At 46.3% G+C, this 22,230-nt stretch overlaps 1 protein-coding gene across 12 annotated transcripts in view; it reads left to right on the top strand.

Moving 5' to 3' along the window:
• Window positions 1–22,230, top strand: part of dmd (dystrophin) — a 2,299,423-nt gene that overhangs the window by 793,461 nt on the left and 1,483,732 nt on the right. For all 12 annotated transcript variants that reach the window (XM_070893344.1, XM_070893337.1, XM_070893339.1 and 9 more), the window contains exon 8: window positions 19,568–19,749. In XM_070893344.1, the coding sequence (XP_070749445.1) occupies window positions 19,568–19,749 (182 nt within the window). The remainder of the gene's footprint in view (window positions 1–19,567; window positions 19,750–22,230) is intronic.

Here is a 22,230-nt window from a genome sequence, read left to right on the forward strand (position 1 = left end):
CAATTTGTATGCCACTTCCTTGGCTTTAATACTATCCCTGATTTCCCTAGATAGCCACGGTTGAGCCACCTTCCCCTTTTTATTTTTACGCCAGACAGGAATGTACAATTGTTGTACTTCATCCATGCGGTCTCTAAATGTCTGCCATTGCCCATCCACAGTCAACCCCCTAAGTATCATTCGCCAATCTATCCTAGCCAATTCACGCCTCATACCTTCAAAGTTACCCTTCTTTAAGTTCTGGACCATGGTCTCTGAAATTACTGTTTCATTCTCCATCCTAATGCAGAATTCCACCATATTATGGTCACTCTTCCCCAAGGGGCCTCGCACAATGAGATTGCTAATTAATCCTCTCTCATTACACAACACCCAGTCTAAGATGGCCTCCCCCCTAGTTGGTTCCTCAACATATTGGTCTAGAAAACCATCCCTTATGCACTCCAGGAAATCCTGCTCCACCGTATTGCTTCCAGTTTGGCTAGCCCAATCTATGTGCATATTAAAGTCACCCATTATAACTGCTACACCTTTATTGCATGAATCATCATCTTTAAAGAAAGGGAGAAGGGTCAAGGCAGGGGGAATATAAGAGAGAAAAAAACACAACAATTCAGTATGCTTTTCTGAAGAGATTTCCCCTTCTGCCAATTTGTTGACATGAACACACGAGTGCAATGTAATACTCTGACTAATCCACCAATAAGGACAGTGTTACCAATAATAGTCTTTGTACAATTGGTATTCCACATACGCTTCTGCCCTTTGGTTATAGACTGCTGTTTACAGTGATTGTATGTAAGCAATATGGCAACCATGCTTGCCTCCGGAAGTCACTAGAAACTAAGCCATTGTTTGTGGAATTCCTGGAGACATTTTTGAGAGATGTAATAAGCTGATAAATTCCAAGTTTTTATATCTTTTCAGATTTCAGTGATGTAAGGAACTGATCAAATGCAGTTAGCACCATCACAGAAGAATTTAATTTGTTATAACTTCAAACTCGTTCATCAGAATCCAAACTCATACTGGCATTCTGCACAGGTTCAGAGAACCTCCCGCCTTCACCCACCGCCTTAAATCAATGCTTTAAAATAGCAGAGTGACTCCTGCCAATGAACTGGAAGCCGTGCAGAAACATTGTGCGCAGAACTGCCAGGTCCCAAATTTTAAATAACGTTCACCACAACGGACGGAGGATCAGAGAAGTGCTCTGGCTTCCCGGCATTTTCCCTCACAGCTGATCTTTGCCGGCATCTAAAATGTCTTTTTAACTAACCCGCTCCCCTGACGAACCGGCAGCGCGCACGCGCAGTCCACTTCTAGTTCGTTGGCAGCAGTCGCGTCCTTAAGATAGAGATTGATACTGCACACTCCATAGAATCACCCAGTTGAAATGCCTCATCCGCTGTATCAGAATCTAGGATGCTGCCTTGTTCTCCAATCAGCCGACTCTCATTCCTTCGTAAGAGATTGTACAATTCCCTCAAAAAGTCAGCAAGCGCAGACTCACTTTATCAGTGTCTCCACGCTCCATACATATTCCCACCATCTGCTACATGTAGGATTCCACGGACACTGACAGCTAACTTCCATTCTGCACCAAGGCAGAATGCAGTTCACCCGACAAGGTCCTGCACGTGAATGAACTGACCTCAAGGGATGAAGTGAGGTCACTGCACTTGCATAATCTTCTGGTGCTGCATGTGCATCTCAAGTGATGCCGAGGGCACGTTGTCTGGTGCCAGTTGCGAGTCAAAGGGCTTCTGGCTGCTGTTTGTGTGCCAGGCAGTTGCCAGTGTGGGAACAAGGAGCACTGGGCAAGGGGAACGTTGGTACTGGGGGCACTGGGCAATGATGGACACAATTTAAATCTTGGAACTGGTGCAGACCTGGGAGAATGGCTCCTCATCTGCTTTTCTGCCCCAATCCACCCCAGATCAGTCTGTGGAATAGAGGGGGTAGATCATGCATTCATTTTTCTCCACAATATTGGACATGTAACCAACAGCTACCACCTCTAACTTGTGGCGGCTTTGGGCTGTGTTGTGTATCTGTAAAGCATGCACTCCCATGTTCCGCCACCAGAGAGTGCATCCCCTGAAGTCCCAAGGGATCCCAGCATCCTTTGGGAGCACTGCATATAAGCCGGCCCCTAAGGCCTGTTACTCACTCTGGAGTGTCTTAATAAAGACTGAGGTCACTGTTACTTTAACCTCCCTGTGTGCAATCTCATCTGTGTTAGGAACACAATTGGCTGAGTCCACCTGCCTCCGTCAATATTCATGATGTCACTATCTTGTCGGATCGCTGATCTGAAACTGAATTCCTGCATCCAGGAACCCTCACCACATGTAAAATATACTTGGATGTGCACTTAAAGTGCCATAATGTACAGGGCTACGGACCAAGAACTGGAAAGTGGGATTAGGCTGGATAGCTTTCTCTCGGCCGACGCAGACACAATGGGCTGAAATGTCCTCCTTCTGTGCTGTAAATTTTGATCATTTCTATGATCTGCGTCATTGCTAAAGCTGCCTCCGTGAAACTTATTCTAAACATAAATCAATCTCTGTCTACAAAAGCAAAATACTGCAGATGCTGGAATCTGAAATAAAAACAGAAAATGCTAGAAATCTCAGCGGGTCAGGCAGCATCTGTGGAGAGAAAAACAGAGTTAATGTTTCAGATCGATGACCCTTCCTCAACTTCTGGGAGAATCTCTGACTATGGCTGTCTAGCTCACTTCACCTTTTTATCTCATCCTTTGTGGTCAGAGTTCCTCTGAATCTTCCTCGCGTGTTCCCTCCAATTTCTAAATACACCATCCTACATTCTCACTTTGTATAAATGACAACTCTGCCTCCAACACAAATCCACTCACTCCAGGAATACAGAGCTGTTAAATTTCTCATCTCCCTCAGTCTTTGCTCGTTCTTCTGATCTTCATGGTTTTCGTACCCAGGTTTGATATCATATAATCAATATTTCATGATTGTCTTCTCTATTTTCTTCAGCTGTAGTATCTTCCGCTACAGGACTTAGTCCTGCATCCTGGGTCCTCAGTTTAAAAACAAATAATTATAACAATACCAAAATAGACCAAATCTAAAAAACCTTATCGTCCACCTTGATTTATAGCCACTTACTGTTGTATGTTGTAATACGGTTGAGGGGCGAAATTGCCCCTCTTTATAGCCCTTTTAGCGCCCCCGGGGCGGGGAGGGGGGATGGTAACGGGGCAGAGGAGATCTTTTGCTCAGGGCAGGTGGGGCGCTACTGCCTCCAGGAAAATTGCACAGGTGTTTGCAGAGGCTTTGCCATGGCACCCCGACGGTTGTTGCCTGGGACCAGCACACAACCGGCGATGCCGTTATCGCTGTGCGCGGCGACGCCATAATGCCCCGTGGGTGAAATTACCCCGCGGGCCACGAGGCTGGCACGAGTGGATGTCAATGCCAGCTTCGGGGTCATGAAGCTGGTCGACATCCGTCTCGGGGTCATGCTTAAAGGGAGAGGGTGCCAGCGCCCTGGGCTGCCATCTTTTTTGGTCGGCTCAGTGACGGCGACCCGAGCATGGTTGGGCCACCATTGTGCAGCCCGGCACTCCGTCTTGGGTGACGGACTGCAGGCCCCTGCAGGCCCGGTCGCACGCTGCCCTGGTGGCCTTGCAGAGAGCGCAATGGCCCTCCCCTTTAATCAAAGGGGAGGGGCAGTGAAGCGCAACAGTGCTACTCCGAGCATCCGCATAGCGTTTCCTTCAGCACCCCAGTAGCGCCTCCGTTACTGCCCCCAAAGGAGGTGCAGCACGCGAGGTTGCACTCCGCTTACTTTGCGGGGCGGTATGACCAATTCCACGGTGGGGGTGGGATTTCCGCGCCAGCCCCGGAAGATTACCACCCCCAATCGGGGCGCAGGGCAATTTCGCCCCCTTGATCTTTAATCTATCATTTTCAGCGAAAAACAAACTATTGGTGCTAAAATATTTCAATAAGAATTCCATTAATCGCATTAGAGAAAGTCTGATAATATTTTCAACCCCATAATATGACATTTGAGACATTGAGACAGTCAATACTCCCGCACTCGCAGCATGATTCCCATTGACGTTGATTTGTTGTACAGCAGGGAATATTGACGGATTATTCACTTCGGAACAGCTGTTGATGGGCTAAACTTTGGGTGGGGGAACTGTCTCTGTAAAACATTATATAATAGACTAAATACAAAAAAACAAGGCAAACAATTATTTATATCAGACTTTCTTTTTGCAATATCTGGTTCTGAAATCACGAAATGCAGATCTGTGCCCTGCAGTTGTTGTTTTGTGTGACGGGTGAAGCTTATAACAGGATGTGTAGTTTGGCGATCCATTCGAAGGCCTCCTGGAGATGCCGAGTGGAGAAATGAGGTACCTGTAAATTTTGGTTAAAACAAAAGCACTTCAATCTTTGAAAGATATTCCCTTTTTAAAATGTTGAAGTGGAATATTTACTGAGTTGGAAAGCTGGTCGCAAAATAAATCAACAAGTCTTTGACCACTTTTTATTCGTTTCCATATAAATTGGATTTAAATTACCTCGTTTCAAGTCATATAGATTTTTTTTTAAACAGTAAATATAGTTCAAGTACAGAATTGGAAAATCATGTTATAACTGGTTGAACACTGTGCTTTCAATCTTGACTACAAATTGTATGGTTAAATTAGGATAAGCTATCGGAGGATTCGAATATATTTGGGATTTGGCAGGAAGGTGGCGGATAAAATTCAATATAACGAAATACAAGTGTTTCACATGGGGACAACAAATCCAGGAAGGAACTATTACTTGGAGAGAAAATAACTACGGTTGAGTGTTTTGATTGACAATAAATTGAAGCTATGGCAACGACGCTTGATGACAGCGAGTACAACAAATCATAAAGATCAATAATGAGCTGAAACAGAGATAATTCTTTATTAATCATTGGTGTGACTGCACTTCGAATGCTGTGTACAGTTTTGGTCGCCGCAGTAAAAACAGGCTATTATAACTCTTCCAAGGATACATAAGAGGGCAACCAAAATGATTGAGGGGATGGAGAGCTTGGATTATGAGAAACATTTATTGGGCACTGTAATCTATTTGCTTCATGTTCTTTGCTTAAGAATTCATAGCAACACATTGCTATTAAGAACTAGTTGGGTTATCAACAAAGGTTTAACAATCAAACTACACATCACCAGCTGTCCTCAAAAATACGTCGCCATCCTACGCCTGCCTCACGATGACATGCAAGCCATGATTCTTAACAACGGATCCACCACAGACCCAATATGTGCAGACTGAGGTCAAGCAAGGCTATGTCATCGCACCGACGCTCTTCTCGATCTTCCTCGCTGCAATGCTTCATCTCTCCCTTAACAAGCTCCCCGCTGGAGTGAAGTTAAACTACAGGACAAGCGGGAAATTGTTCAACCTCCGTCGTCTCCAGTCCAGATCCAAGGTTGCTCCAACCTCTGTCATTTAATTACAATATGCAGCTGACGCTTGCGTTTGTGCACGCTCCGAGTCCGAACTCCAAACCATCACTGACACCTTACATAAGAACATAAGAACATAAGAATTAGGAACAGGAGTAGGCTATCTAGCCCCTCGAGCCTGCTCTGCCATTCAACAAGATCATGGCTGATCTGGCCGTGGACTCAGCTCCACTTACCCGCCCGCTCCCCGTAACCCTTAATTACCTTATTGGTTAAAAATCTATCTATCTGTGATTTGAATACATTCAATGAGCTAGCCCCAACTGCTTCCTTGGGCAGAGAATTCCACAGATTCACAACCCTCTGGGAGAAGACATTCCTTCTCAACTCGGCTTTAAATTGGCTCCCCCGTATTTTGAGGCTGTGCCCCTAGTTCTAGTCTCCCCGACCAGTGGAAACAACCTCTCTGCCTCTTTCTTGTCTCTTCCTTTCATTATTTTAAATGTTTCTATAAGATCACCCCTCATCCTTCTGAACTCCAACGAGTAAAGACCCAGTCTACTCAATCTATCATCATAAGGTAACCCCCTCATCTCCGGAATCAGCCTATAAAGCGTACGAGTTTCGGCCTCACATTAAACATCAGTAAGACATAGGTCCTCTACCAACCTACCCCTGCCACACAGTACTGCTCCCCAGTTATCAAGATCCACGATGAGACCTTGGACAATTTGATCCCATAGCTTGGGAGCCTACTATCAGCAAGGGCAGACATTGATGAGGAAGTCCAACACTGCCTTCAGTTTGCCAGTGCAGCCTTCGGCCGCCTGAGGAAAAGAGTGTTTGAAGACCAGGATCTCCATGTCGGCACCAAGCTCATGGTCTACAGAGCAGTAGTAACACCGTACGTAAACTAGAGGTGATCCAAAACTCGGCAGCCCATGTCCGAACTCGCACCAAGTCCCGCTCACCCATCATCATCACAGGCAGTCCCTCAGAATCGGAAAGACTTACTTCCACTCTTAACATGAGTTCTTAGGTGGCTGAACATTCCAATACGAGAACCACAGCCTCTGCCACAGGTGGGGCAGATAGTCGTTGAGGAAAGGGGTGGGTGGGACTGGTTTGCTGCACGCTCTTTCCGCTGCCTGCGCTTGATTTCTGCATGCTCTCGGCGCTGAGCTCCTCGAGACTCGAGGAGCTCAGCGCCCTCCCGGATGCGCTTCCTCCACTTAGGGCAGTCTTTGGCCAGGGTCTCCCGGGTGGGGATGCTGGAGTGGAACTAAACTACAGAACCAGTGGGAAGCTGTTCAACCTTCGCATTCTCCAGGTCAGGTCCAAGACCACCCCAACCTCTGTCGTCAAACTACTGTACGTGGCGACACACATACAGAAGCTGAGCTCCAGGACATAGTTGACATATTTACTGAGGTGTACGAAAGCATGAGCCTTACGTGAAACATCAGCAAGACAAAGGTCCTCCACCAGCCTGTCCTTACCACACAGCACTGTCCCCCAGTCATCAAGCTTACCCATCACCCCTGTGCTCGCTGACCTACATTAGCTTCCGGTGAAGCAATGCCTCGATTTCAAAATCCTCATCATTATTTTCAAATCCCTCCATGGCATCGCCCCTCCCTACCTCTGTAATCTCCTCCAGCCCCACAACCCTCTGAGATTTCTGCACTCCTCTAATTCAGCCCTCTTGAGCATTCCAGATTATAATCGCTCAATCGTTGGTGGCCATACTTTCTGCTGCCTGGGCCCTAAGCTCTGCAACTCCCTGCTAAACCTCTCCGCCTCTCTACCTCTCTTTCCTACTTTAAGACGCTCCTTAAAACATACCTCTTTTTGGATTTTTGGATCACCTCTAGTTTACAAACGGCAGAATGTGGGAGGCCAGCCAGGACTGTATTGGAATAGGCAAGTCTAGGGGTAACAAAGGCATGAATGAGGGCTTCAGCAGCAGATGAGCTGAGGCAAGGGCAGAGACGGGCGATGTTACGCCGATGGAAATAGGCGGTCTTAGTTATGCTGCGGATATGTGGTCGAAAGCTAATTTCAAGGTCAAATATGACACCTGGGTTGCGAACAGTAATATACAGTGAAATCTGTATAAATGGACATTCCCAAAAAATGGACAAGTTCAAAAAACTGATTCTTATTGAGAGACCCAAGTAACTTAAATGGCAAAATATATAAGAGGCACTCTGAAACCACGGACACTTGCAAAATACGAGCTATGCACGGCCTTCATTGTACCAAGCTCTTTTACACGGGACACAGCCTGTTGCAAAGCTGCAGTTTCTGAAGATTCACTGAATTGGGATCACTGGCATTTCCCTTGCAGCTTGCAGAAAGTTGTTGAGGCCAGTTCGTTAGATATATTCAAAAGGGAGTTAGATGTGTTCCTTGCAGCTAAAGGGATATGGAGAGAAAGTAGGAATGGGGTACTAAAGTTGCATGATCAGCCATGATCATATTGAATGGTGGTGCAGGTTCGAAGGGCCAAATGGCCTGATCCTATTTTATGTTTTTTCCTTTCTGTCCCCAAATTCTCATGAGGTCAGTGTATGCCGCTCAACATGAGACAACAGCAGGTTTTGTGAAAGCGAGAATTGCATTTATATAGCACATTTCATGATCCAAAGCTCTTTATAGCCAATTAAGTACCACGTTATGAAATATAGTCAGTGTTATACAGTAGGAAACATGGCAGCCAATTTGCATATAGCAAGCTGCCCCAAACAGCAACATGACAATGACCAGATAATTTGTTTTTTTACTGATATTTGAAGAGTAAGTATTGGCTGGGACACTCGGGATAACTTCCCTGCTCTTCTTCGAAATAATGCCACGGGATCTTTTACGTCCACCTGAGCGAGCAGACTCATGTCATCTCATCTGAAAGGTGGCACCTCCGACAGTGCCTTCAGTACTGCACTGGAGTGTCAGCCTAGATTTTGTGCTCAAGTCTCTGGCAGCAGGTTTTGAACCCACAACATTGTGACTCACTACTGCTATCCACTGAGCCATGGCTAACACTTGTGAAAGAAACGGCTTTTGTGGAATGGAGAACTCTTTACCCAGCATGCATTGCAGCAGAGAAACCATTCTATCTCTGTTGTGTCCTTACACACTACAGCAAATCAACACGAGGCACATACTGGAGATAAGGTCACTCTGTGACCTGTACATTTATTTACAGGACCAAGAAGTGATGACCCTGCGTGGGACCTCCCTTTATATACCTGGATGACCAGGTGAGGAGTGTCTCCCACAAGCTCACCCCCTGTGGTCAAGGTGTGCATTTCTCAGGTGTATACGGTGCACAGTGTTGTTACATAAAGGTTACAGTTATGTGAGGGTTACAAACATGACATCACCTCCCCCCAACGTCTTTGGGTCAAAGATTGAGCCTTTCAGGCAGTCGACGCTCTCTCGTGGAGCGCCACAGTAGGGGCTCTGGTTGTTGAGCCTTGGTGTACGGGCTGCTCCTGCACACTCTCAACCTTGCCATCCTCATCTGCCGTCCGGACACGCCATGGTGTACCATCTTGCTGTCCGGAGGAGGCGGGGGTCCCCGATGGAGTGCACTCTACGCGGGAGTCCTCCCACTATTTATCGATGACTTGGCCTGGAGGGTGGTGCACGGAACAGTCCGTCACGGGCTCCCAGGCCGCCTGCAATTTCTGCGGTCTGGAAGAGTCCGTGTTCCACGTTTTTATTGAATGTACGAGGTTGCAGCCCCTGTTCCATTATTTAAAGGGGCTGCTCCTCAATTTTTGGCTGCACTTCAGTCCCACACTCCTGATCTTTGGGCACCCTGTGTGGAGGGGAGCGGGTCGGTCCGAAGGCCTCCTTGTAGGACTGCTCCGGGCACGGCCAAGGGTGCCATCAGCCGGTCCAGGCAGCGGGCGGTCGAGGGGGTCGTTCAGCCTGACTGCCTGCCTCTCTTCCGCTCTTACATCCGAGCCAGAGTGTCCTTAGAGATGGAGCACGCGGTGTCCACCGGTACGCTCGTGGCCTTCCGCGAGAGGTGGGCACCGGAGGGACTGGAGTGCATTATTACCTCAGGCAACCAAACTTTAATTTGATTTTATATGTTTTAAAGTTTAATTTGTTTTAATTGCCAGTTCTAGTGTCCCCCTCCCCTTTTATAGGGGGCACTTGTAAATTATGGTTTTAGTGCCCAAAAAATAAACACCAAAAAAAACTACAAAAATACAAAATAACAAAAAAAAAGGCCTTGGAAAATGTTTTGAGTGTCCCCCAGATTGGGGGGGCACTTGATTTAAATGTTTTATTTTGTCTCCTCTAAAAGAGTTGTTGAGCCTTGGCATGCGTCTTTGTCACCTGTGGTGATTCCGGCTCGTCCGGGCTGGCCTCAGGGACTGTGCATGCTGCTGACGGTTCTTGTTGCTCGTTCTCTGGCAGTGGTGTGGGCAGCATCTCATGATCTTCCTCAGGTTCCTCAGTGTCCATGCTGAACCTTTTTTTTACTTGGTCCAGATGCTTGCGGCATATCTGCCCATTGATGAGTCTGACCACTATGACCCTATTCCCCTCTTTACCAATTACAGCACCCTCGAGCCACTTAGGCCCCACAGCCCCTTTGAGTTACAGTCGTGACACTCATTTTGGGACTGGCGCTTGCCCTCAACAATGTCTGACAAGACTGGATGAATGAGGGACAGCCGAGTTTTAAGTGTACGCTTCATGAGTGGTTCCGCTGGCGGGACTCCCGTGAGCGAGTGCGGTCGGGACCTGTAGGCCAGCAGGAGGCGCGATAGACGGTATTGAAGGGAGGGTCCTTGAATCCGAAGCATGCCTTGCTTTATGATTTGGACCGCCGTTCCGCCTGGCCATTGGAAGCCGGCTTGAACGGCGCTGTCCTGACATGTTTGATGCCATTACCCAACATGAACTCCCGGAATTCATAGCCAGTGAAACACGGGCCGTTGTCGCTAACTAGGATGTCCGGCAAGCCATGGGTCGCAAGGACCGCACGCAGACTCTCCACTGTAGTGGATGTCGTGCATGAATTCAATATGATGCACTCGATCCATTTCGAGTATGCATCAACAACAATGAGGAACATTTTTCCCATGAACGGGCCCACGTAGTCTACGTGAATACGTGACCATGGCTTGGTGGGCCAGGGCTGGGCTGAGTAGGGCCTCCCTGGGAGCATTGCCCAGCTGGGCACACGTCGTGCACCTGCGAACACAGTGTTCCAGGTCTGCATCAATTCCCGGCCACCATACATGTGACCGGGCAATGGCCTTCATTAACACAATGCCTGGGTGCTCGCTGTGGAGTTCTCTGATGAATGCTTTCCTTCCCTTCTGGGGCATGACTACTCGGCTGCCCCACAGTAAGCAGTCGGCTTGGATGGAGAGTTCATCCATCTGTCTGTGGAACGGTCTGACCTCTTCAGGGCATGCTCCGTGTGCGGGCGCCCAATCCCCAGTCAGGACACATTTCTTAATCAGAGATAAGAGGGGATCTCTGTTTGTCCAGGTTTTGATCTGGTGGGCTGTGATGGGGGAGCCTGCGCTGTCAAAGGCATCGACAGCCATGACCATCTCCGCACTTTGCTCCGCTACCCCCTCAGTGGTGGCCAGTGGAAGCCTGCTGAGCGCGTTAGCGCAATTTTCGCTGCCGTATGGTGTAGTCATACGCAGCCAGCGTAAGAGCCCATCGCTGTATGCGAGCTGATGCATTGGCATTGACCGCTTTGTTGTCGGACAACAGGGATGTTAACGGCTTGTGGTCCGTTTCTAACTCTAACCTTCTTCCAAAAAGGTACTGGTGCATCTTTTTCACCCTGTCGACACAGGCGAGTGCCTCCTTTTCAACCATCCCATACCCGCTTTCTGCTTGGGAGAGTGACCTGGAGGCATAAGCCACAGGTTGGAGTTGGCCCTCATCATTATTCTGCTGCAACACGCACCCAACCCCATAGGATGATGCATCGCATGTCAAACCAATTTCTTACAGGGGTCGTACAGGGTCAATAACTTATTCGAACAAAGCAGGTTCCGCGCCCGATTGAAAGCCCATTCCTGAAAGTCCCCCCAAAACCAATCACAACCCTTATGCAGGAGCACATGTAGCGGCTCCAACAATGCACTTAAGTTTGGCAGAAAGTTCCCGAAATAGTTCAGTAGGCCCAGAAATGACTGCAACTCCGATGTGTTGCCGGGCCTGGGTGCACGATGGATCGCCTCCGTTTTGGATTCGGTAGGCTGGATCCCGTCTGCGGCAACCCTCCTGCTCAAAAACTCGATCTCTGGGGCCAAAAACACACACTTGGACTTCTTTCGTCGCAAGCCTACCCGGTCCAGTCGGCGTCGCACCTCCTCCAGGTAGTGGAGGTGTTCCTCGGTGTCTCGACCTGTGATAATGATGTCGTCCTGAAATACGATTGTTCCGGGGATGGATTTGAGCAAGCTTTCCATGTTCCTCTGAAAGATAGCGGCTGCTGAACGAATGCCAAATGGACACCTGTTGTAGACAAACAGCCTCTTGTGCGTGGTGGTGGTCAGTAGCTTGGATTCTTGGGTCATGTAGGCCGAAGTGAGATCCAACTTGGTGAACAGCTTGCCGCCTGTAGCGTGGCAAAAAGATCCTCCGCTCTCGGAAGCAGGTATTGGTCCTGAAGGGACACTCGGTTGATGGTGGCCTTGTAGTCGCCGCAGATCCTGACCGAGCCATCCGTTTTTAGAACAGGGACGATGGGACTTGCCCAGTTGCTGAATTCAACGGGCGAAATTATGCCCTCTCTTAGCAACCTGTCCAACTCGCTCTCAATTTTCTCCTGCATCACATACGGCACAGCTCTGGCCTTGTGGTGCACTGGTGTGGCGTCCGGGGTGATGCGTATCACTACTTTGGTGCCTTTGAAAGTCCCGACGCCAGGTTGAAATAATGACTCGAACTTTTGTAGGACCTGTGAGCATGAACCTCGCTCCACAGATGAAATGGCGTGCACATCCCCCCCCATTTCCAGTTCATCTCGGCTAGCCAGCTCCTCCCCAAAAGTGCGGGACCATTTCCCGGGACAATCTAGAGTGGCAGCCGGTCCTGAGATCCATTATGTGTGACCACCAACATTGCACTGCCTAGCACTGGGATGATCTCTTTGGTGTATGTCCTTAATTGCGTGTCAATGCGTTCAAGTTTGGGTCTGCTAGCTCTGAGTGGCCACAGTTTCTCGAATTCTTGGACACTCATAAGTGACTGGCTGGCTCCTGTGTCCAGCTCCATGCATACCAGGATGCCGTTTAACAGTACTCTCATCATCATAGGTGGCGTTTTTGTGTATGAGCTGTGGATGTTTCCCACTTGAACCCGCTGAACTTCAGCGTCCATTGCTGTGTCCCAGGCATACCCCTGCCTTGCAGACCCCTCTTGTGATTCATCCACTTCGTAAACCAGGCTCGCTGCGGGCTTCCTGCACATCCTGGCTAAATGTCCACTCAAGTTACAATTTCTGCAGATGAATTGTTGAAACCGGCAGGTCTTCGCAGCATGTTTTCCCCCGCACCTCCAGCATGAGCTGAGATTGTTGTGAACAAAAGAGCTGTTACTAGGCATTCCTCTCTGATTGTCTCTTTGATTACTCTTGAGCACTCTGTTTGTGGGTGTCAATGGTCCCATCCCGGGATGTATTGTCCCTTGTGATGGTGTCAATGTCTGTTTGACCTGCCATTGTCTCTGTTGAGGATCCACCCTAGAGTCTGTTACTGCCTGGGTGGTGTCGAATTGCCCTTGCCTGCCTGCGGGGTTCTGAGTCGCATTTACCATGTTAACTCCCTGCTCCATCGCCACGTTGGAAGCAGAGTTGTGCGCGTATATGAGCTTGGTTTCCTCCTACCCCGCCATGAAGGTTTGAGCCATCAACGACGCTGCTTCCAAGGTCAAGTGCTTGGTCTCAATTAGCTTTTTGAAAATCCCGGCATGACTAATGCCCTCAAAAAGGAAATCCCTTAACATCTCCCCCCTGCAGGCATCTGTGAACTTACAGAGGCTGGCCAAGCGTTGACGATCCGCAAATAAATCCGGTATGTTCTGTCCTTCCCGACGTCGGTGTGTATAGAATTGGTGTCAGGCCATGTGTATACTGCTCGCCGGTTTGAGGTGCTCACCGATCAGTTTGCTGAGCTCCTCAAAGGTCTTGTCTGCCGGCTTCTCGGGTGCGAGCAGCTCTTTCATCAGCGTGTACATCTCAGGTCCACAGCTGGTCAGTAGATGCGCCCTTCGCTTGTCAGCCGCTGCCGCTCCCAGCCAGTCCTTCGTGACAAAGCTCTGCTGGAGCCTCTCAACGAAATCGTCCCAGTCCTCACCAACACAGTACCGTTCCTCCGTGCTACCGGTGCCCATTCTCTTGAGTCGTTGATTCCCGTTTCTTGTCGCCAAGTGTTGTGTCCTTACACACTACAGCAAATCAACATGAGGCACATACTGGAGACAAGGGGCTAGACTTTCCACTTTCAGGCTAAGGCCGAAAAAAATGGGCATTGTTCCAGCGATGTGGGACTTATCGCCCGTGCTGATCGCCGGCTCAAGGCCCTTTTTTTTTTGCGATGTTCCACTCGGCCTTAGCCCAGCAATGTCAAATGGGCGATGTCATTTCTCAGTGATCTCCTGATCAACCAAAGAAAACAAAAGTGAATGGAAAAAAAAGGCTTCCCTAGCAACGCATTACTGCGCATGTGCAGGTTGATTTTTTTTTCAGGTTGATGCTTCTTCCCGTGTTTTGAGAGGTCAAGGGTCTTCACACATGCTCAGAAGCTCTGGGTGTGTCTGGGAGAGCGAGAGAGAGGAGAAAGGAAGCAGGTCAGAAAGTCTTATCCAAATTACAGATAAATTTAAAGAAGGGAGGGACGTGCAGGAAAGAGAAGGGCCAAACCCTTCAGCGAAGAGGCAAATGAGGCCCTCGTAAATGCCGTCAGCTCCAGGTGGGAGGATCTGACACAGGATGGGGCAGGGGAAATCTCCACCCCTTGCATATTCGCAGGAATTGATCCGAAATAGCCGACGTAGTCACATCGGCCTCCAATAAAACGCGCACACCGGACCAGTGCCGCAAACGGTGGAACAGCCTACTGGCAGCTGCGAGAATAGTTGAAATTTATATTTATGTATTATTTAATGATCTAAATAGTAACTAGAATCTGCAATGTTATTGGGTTACATTTCAACATAACTAAATTTTACGCAACCCAGCATAAAGTTAAATGTTCACTTGTTCACTTGTTATCATTACTTAACTGTTCCCTTTCCATTCTTTCTGAAATGGTCACTTGTTGGCATGACTGAAATGGTCACTTGTTGTCATGACTGAAATGGTCATTTGTTGTCATGACTGAAATGGTCACTTGTTTCATGACTGAAATGGTCACTTGTTATCATGACTGAAATGGTCACTTGTTAGTGGTACTGAAATGGTCACTTGTTATCATTACTTAAATGGCCACTTGTTCTGTAAAATGTCGTCTTCTTATGACGTTTTGGGGATTTTGAGGGAAGGGTGGGTTGGTGCGGGGGGTGGTGGGTTGGAGGGAGGGTGTTGTACATTAGTTCTTTGTTAATAAAAAAAAAAATTTCTACAACTTTTGAACCTTCTCTTTCACTTAGATAAGTTTTACAATATACAGTTCTTCATGCAGATTTGTTTGTTTATTCTGTTTCCCCAAGGAATATCATTAAATAACTTCACTATGTAAAAGCTATTTAATAAATAATTCCAATATATGCATAAATAAGGTGATAATACCTATTTATATTCCCTGTCCCAAATTTCTGAGTACAATTTGCATCAATTTTATTCTCTAAATAACTAAACAATTCTCCACCCTTCCTCAGAAGCTAAAAATGGCGTCCGTAGTGCCCATTTCCCTCTCTCTAAGGCCCTGAAAAAGCAACTATTTTTGAGCACTCTTTTGGGCCTTGCATTGGCCCAGCGAAGTGCATGCTAAGTGCTGAAACTTGGGATGGGCCTTGTGTGGGCAATCATTTGGGCGATCATCTCAGCGATCAAAGTGGAAACTTGGGGGCCTATTTTTCCGGCGATATTTTGGGCCTAGTTTCCACTTTTTGCTCAAAATGGGCGATAGAGGTCCATTTTGGGCCATAGATGGGCCTTAGATGGGCGATGTGAAGTGGAAAGTCGAGCCCAAGGTCACTCTATGACCTGTACCTTTATTCACAGGACCAAGAATGATGACCCTGCATGGGACCTCCTTTTATATACCTGGATGACCAGGTGAGGAGTGTCTCCCACAAGTTCACCCCTGTGGTCAAGGTGTGCATTTCTCAGGTGCATACAGTGTACAGTGTTGTTACATAAAGGTTACAGTTATGTGAGGGTTACAGACATGACAATCTCCAGGATTGAATGCTTGCACAGTTCTATCCCAGGGATCATAGAATCTTTTAGCACAGAAAGAGGTCATTTGGCCCATTGTGCCCGTGCTGGCTCTTTGAAAGGGCTGTCCAATTTAGTTCACACAACCCATTTTGGTTTGAAGCATTGAGGTCAATAGTAAAGCTCCCGTCACTACCCTGGCTAACTTGCCCTCCTGTATGGTTCAGAGACATGGACTATGTGCAGTGGACACCTCGGGATGCTGGAGAGGTATCACCGGTGATGTTTCCGTGGGATCCTGCTGGTCCCCTGGGAGGACAGGCACACCAACATCAGCGTCCTCATCCAGGCTAGCATCCCCGGTGTTAAAGCACTGACTACACTCGATCAGCTCCGCTGGGCAGGCCACATAGTTCGCATGCCAGACACGAGACTCCCAAAGCAAGTGCTCTACTCAGAGCTCTTTCGTGGCAAACAAGCCAAGGGTGGGCAGCAGAAGCGCGACAGGGACACCCTCAAAGCCTCCCTGATAAAGTGCGACATTTCAACTGACACCTGGGAGTCCCTGGCCCAAGACCGCCCTAAGTGGAGGAAATGCATCCGAGAAGGCGCTGAGCACCTCGAGTCTCACCGCCGAGAGCATGCAGAAATCAAGCGCAGGCAGCGGAAAGAACGTGCGGCAAACCAGTCCCACCCACCCCTTCCCTCGACAGCTATCTGTCCCACCTGTGACAGAGTCAGTGGCTCTCGTATTGGACTGTTACGCCACCAACGAACTCACTTCAGGAGTGGAAGCAAGTCTTCCTTGATTCCGAGGGACTGCCTATGATGATGATGATATCTAATTTAGCAAATCAGGAATCTGAGCTTGTATCTTTCTGGTCTGTCTTGCTTAGCACCACACAATGCAGTCCATTAATAAATTCAGTTGTTAGGGGATCCCCCACCTCCCCACCCTGGTACTTAGCACCAGTAATTGAATAAAATTGAGCAAACTCTCAATCTGTAACACTTGCAATCGCACTTTTAAAGATGTGATTATGTTGTAAAATATTGCTTATAATTTAAGATTGTGCCCATATGTTTATCTGTAGCCCTAGAGGGTTTTGAATAAAGTAGATGCTCTAATTTAATACTGCATTTAAGGATGATTAGTTTCATAATTAGGTTTCACTGGGAATATGAGGGAATATTCCAGAAGACCTTGATGGGTCATTGCTTTTTAAATGCAAGTCACATAATCTTATTTTTATACACAATATTGTTGAATCAAATTATTAAATTGGTGGACAGCAAGCCAATTACTACAGCTTCAAAACAAAACAGTTGCAAATAATTCAAGCTTCGAAGAGATAGAGAGAGTTCATTGATTGAGTCCGATGCTAACGATGAAAGGACTGCGTTCTTATTACTCTTTTGCAGTGGTTTGATGTGTGACAGTGCATTGGTGTCCGTGAAGACAAATCATACAATTTGCTTGGTTGCTTTGGACTACATCATGGTCAATTATTTCCTGAAAGGATCACTTTAGTTCAACCAAGCTTGTATCTACAAGACATCAATAGACGAGTTTAAAAAAAAAATGCAATATATGTTTTGTATTAAATAATTTTATTTGCAATGGCTGATCTTTTATCAATAGCATCTGTGTACCAGAACCACATCACCAGTGTCATACAAAACGTTCCATGGGGGTTTAACATTTGAACTTTTGGGCCCTCTTTCTAGGCTGCATGGAAACACAGCTACAACTCCCTGCATGTGCTGCCAACGATGCTGCTGCTACTGTTGTTTGAAGGGAAAGGACATTGTGGCATTCGGATAGAACTGTACTGTTGCCTGGCAGCCTCATGCAGATCTGCCATGTCAGAAGTCCCAGCTGAGAGGAGAATTGCTGTGCTGACTTGCACGCTGAGCCCATCAGCAGGTGATTTTCGTTGTTGCAGCACAGATTGATGACCTTCCTTGATCTCGATGCCAAGTGTACAGTGCTACAGCCACTTAAAAATGAAGTCGCAGCATCATTCTGTCAGAAAAATAGGAGAGGACCCATTGCCATTGAAAGTGTTCCTACTGCATAGCGGACAAATGGGCAAACTACAATTGCCCGGAAGTTGGGAATGTGATTTAAAAGCAACTATGCAAGTGCAATTCTTAATGCTATGCAGTTGGTGTAGATTCACATTTGGGATGTTGTTGTTGTGTCTTGGATGTCCATTCAGCACTGCCAAAAGCACATTGCTGTCATATATGTCAGCCCACCGATGGATAGAATAAAATGACATACATAATTCCAAGGACTGCAATCACAGTCAGCTACACCGAATAAAGCTCACCTTGAGGAGGGTTTGATGCCTCCAATGGCATTGATGCTGGATTGCTCACAGGGTTGCCTGACACTAAGGACACAGTCAACGACAAAGGAAATAAAAGGCTGCTTAGCTGAAAGCAAACACTAGAATTGTACGAGGCATTTCTTTCCTTTTTCCATTAGTTTTAGATACTCTTATGATAATTGAGTTTTGTTACTGTGGTGACAAGTTAGATTGAAGAATACATTAACAGTGCTGTTACAGAAGTTCTCCAGTTTCAGTTGTATGGAATGTAAAAGTACAATGATGAGGGCTGAGTGGTATATTTTTAAGCTCTCTGATGGCCCGGTTTGTTTATCTACATAAATCGAGAGACTTAGTCATTAGTCTGTGTTGAATTTGCTGATTTCAGCAAGGCAGGTATAGGGTGCTGCAGCTGGCCTCTGTGTTCCAGGTTCGAGATAGAAAAATCAACTCGGGATCCTGGTCTTGAATGCTAGCCCTTGGCCTCTGCAGATTTGGTCTCGCCTATGGTGGGCATGCATGCTTGGCTGTGGTAGAACAGGCTGCTGAGAGTTGCTGTTGAGGCTTAAACAAGAATTATGGCCATTTGGGTGAGGGACCAGATCGTCCCAAGCACTTGGTGCCTTAAGGAAAGGGATGGGAGAAATTACTGACAAAATAGTGGTGGTGGGGGTATGTGGATGTGAATGTGGGGTGGGGAGGTGGGGGGGGGGCGGAAAGAATGTTTTTTCAAGAAAGACAAGGCTCTGAAACACAATTTTGAGGTTCACTGCTTTGCGGAGCTGGCCCACAAAGCAGCACAGAAGTTGAATCAAGTCCATTTATTTTTTAATAATAAGAAATCTAATGAGCAGAATGTTAAACTAATGACGGCTTTATTTTATGTATTGTAGAACCCCCACTGGTTCAGGAATGCTTTCAGGAACATTTGTTCTCAATTGTTTTTATTGTGATTGTAATTGTTATGTCGAGCCCAGATCCACATTCCCACTTTAACTTTAAAGGATTTGGCACTTCAGTGTGTGGCAAATTGTTTCTGTGAGGTCTGTTTATAATAACAGTCAGTGAAATATGAAATGTCTGCAGCCAGCTTCTTTTTCAAAGAACGGTGACAGAATTGGCTTTGCCTGAGGAAAGAAAATAATAACCATCATGAAATGATGTACCAACTTCATTTGTATGCAAGTCTGATATTTTGAAGTGTCGAGCTATCTCACATTGTCCTAATTAGTCTCTAGAGGACATGCAACTAAAATTGCCTTGTTCATTAGACTGCCTACTTCCTGATGAGTTGATTGGTTGATGCTTGCTGTGTAACAGCGTGCATCTCTCTACATTAGAAGTGCAAGTAAACAAATCACTTTTTAAAAAAAAACACAATTCTTTTTACAGACGTTGCAACTGCACATCCGGACAAGAAGTCCATCATTATGTACATCACGTCGCTCTTCCAGGTTCTGCCCCAGCAAGTAACCATTGAAGCCATCCAGGAAGTTGAAACCCTGCCACGACAGCCAAAGGTCACTCAGGAAGAACAAAGAGAGATGCTGCAAAAGCAGCATTTCTCCCAGCAGGTGATGATTTGAAAGCTTGACCTAAAGTACCTGTTAAGTATGCTTCAAGAATAGTCACTATCCTTGCACTTAACCCTTTGAACGCTGAGAGTCTTAGGCATGTTCAAAGTTTGCATGTGGTATTCGTGATTTATTGTCTGCAAAGCTGGCATTCTGAGAATTTGGAACACTAAAGTGTCGTAAGCTTTTGTCAGAGTAACACACAGCATTTCCATATTCACAAGTCTGTGAATTGAGACAGGAATTTTTTTAAGCTCCTCAAAAGTTTGATTAAATGGATTCATAGTTTGTCCACAAGTTGGTGTCTGGATGTAGGCCAATCGGCTAGGTGCTTTGCCCACAAGGTGAGAACGAAAACAGGAGAAATTACTCAAGGCTGTTTGCATGGACTGACCAGTAGTTGCAAAGTGATTGTGGCAGAGACCCGAGAGTAGTTTGCATATCTGGCCAGAAATTCTTGCTTGGTATCTGGACGTAAGATTAAAAACAAAATTTAAATAACCATTAACATTTTCATGAAAAATTGCTTTTTGTTGTTAGTGATGTGCTTCAGATTTTTGAGATTGTGTTTTTGTTTCCTGGTAGGCCATGCTGCATTGCCATGGTAACCATTTCATTTATCAGGGATTAGTTGTGTAGCTTTCATAGGCATCCTTGCATTTCTTCTTAACAGGTAGATGAGATAACACATAGTACAACAAAAGTCAAACAAAATAAATGATAGTTGTACAAAACAGAAATGGAATTGGAATGGGAGTTTTAAGTCTTAACTCTTTCAGAACTATGTAAAATTATCCTGTTCACAACATAACAAAGTATCGTGGATTCCTATCATCAATTTTGAATAACAGCCTAAAAAACGACAGCAAGTGTGATATGGTAATGGCATTTTCATTCCAAAATAATGTATTCCTCTGAGAAATATTCAAGTGAAATATGTTGTATTCGAACCACAAAATAAGTCAGTCAATCTTTATAGTGACTGCTGCTGCGATTTAGTGGAAATTTTGATTACATTGTCCATTAGGAGGGAGCTCTGAGTGTTTACATCTGACTGGAATAATACGGAAACATTACAGAAGGGTAAGAAAAATAAAATTGTGTGAAATGTGTGGGAAGAATAAAATAGAGTTCACGTAGTTGGGAACTGACACTGAAACATGAGCTAATTAGATAAAGGATTAATAGGACTTGCCTGAAAATAATTTGACATTAATATACACAAAGGAACATAGGGGTATAAATTCATCGTGAGCGCAGTTTTAAAATATATCAGCAGAAAATTCATCTTGGGAAAACAAATCGGCAGCCAGTTTTGCAGTCTATCCAATTTTATTCTCCATTGAAGTCAATGGAAAATAAATTTGGGCCGAGTGCAAAGTGGGCTACAGATTCGCTATCGCCTATTTTCTGCTACCGCCCAAGATGGATTTTCTGCTCATGTATTTTAAAACCATGCCTTTCACTGTCCATTCTTGATGCATTGCCCCTTGCTCTTGAGACTTGCTATTTTAGAAGCTGCTCCTTATGGAGCCATTAAATAAACATGGTCGCCTAATGTATTTTTAATCTAGGCTCTCTTGGCTATTTATGTTTAAAGTCCTTCCCTAGAAACAATTCAAATTGTGCATAGAAACATAGAAAATAGGTGCAGGAGCAGGCCATTCAGCCCTTCTAGCCTGCACCGCCATTCAATGAGTTGAACATGAAACTTCAGTACCCCCTTCCTGCTTTCTCGCCATACCCCTTGATCCCCCGAGTAGTAAGGACTTCATCTAACTCCCTTTTGAATATATTTAGTGAATTGGCCTCAACTACTTTCTGTGGTAGAGAATTCCACAGGTTCACCACTCTCTGGGTGAAGAAGTTTCTCCTCATCTCGGTCCTAAATGGCTTACCCCTTATCCTTAGACTGTGACCCCTGGTTCTGGACTTCCCCAACATTGGGAACATTCTTCCTGCATCTAACCTGTCTAAACCCGTCAGAATTTTAAACGTTTCTATGAGGTCCCCTCTCATTCTTCTGAACTCCAGTGAATACAAGCCCAGTTGATCCAGTCTTTCTTGATAGGTCAGTCCCACCATCCTGGGAATCAGTCTGGTGAATCTTCGCTGCACTCCCTCAATAGCAAGAATGTCCTTCCTCAAGTTAGTAGACCAAAACTGTACACAATACACCAGGTGTGGCCTCACCAAGGCCCTGTCCAACTGTAGCAACACCTCCCTGCCCCTGTACTCAAATCCCCTCGCTATGAAGGCCAACATGCCATTTGCTTTCTTAACCGCCTGCTGTACCTGCATGCCAACCTTCAATGACTGATGTACCATGACACCCAGGTCTCGTTGCACCTTCCCTTTTCCTAATCTGTCACCATTCAGATAATGGTCTTTCTCTCTGTTTTTACCACCAAAGTGGATAACCTCACATTTATCCACATTATACTTCATCTGCCACGCATTTGCCCACTCACCTAACCTATC

This window comes from Pristiophorus japonicus, chromosome 11, assembly GCF_044704955.1.
Source record: "Pristiophorus japonicus isolate sPriJap1 chromosome 11, sPriJap1.hap1, whole genome shotgun sequence".
NCBI lineage: Eukaryota > Metazoa > Chordata > Chondrichthyes > Pristiophoridae > Pristiophorus > Pristiophorus japonicus.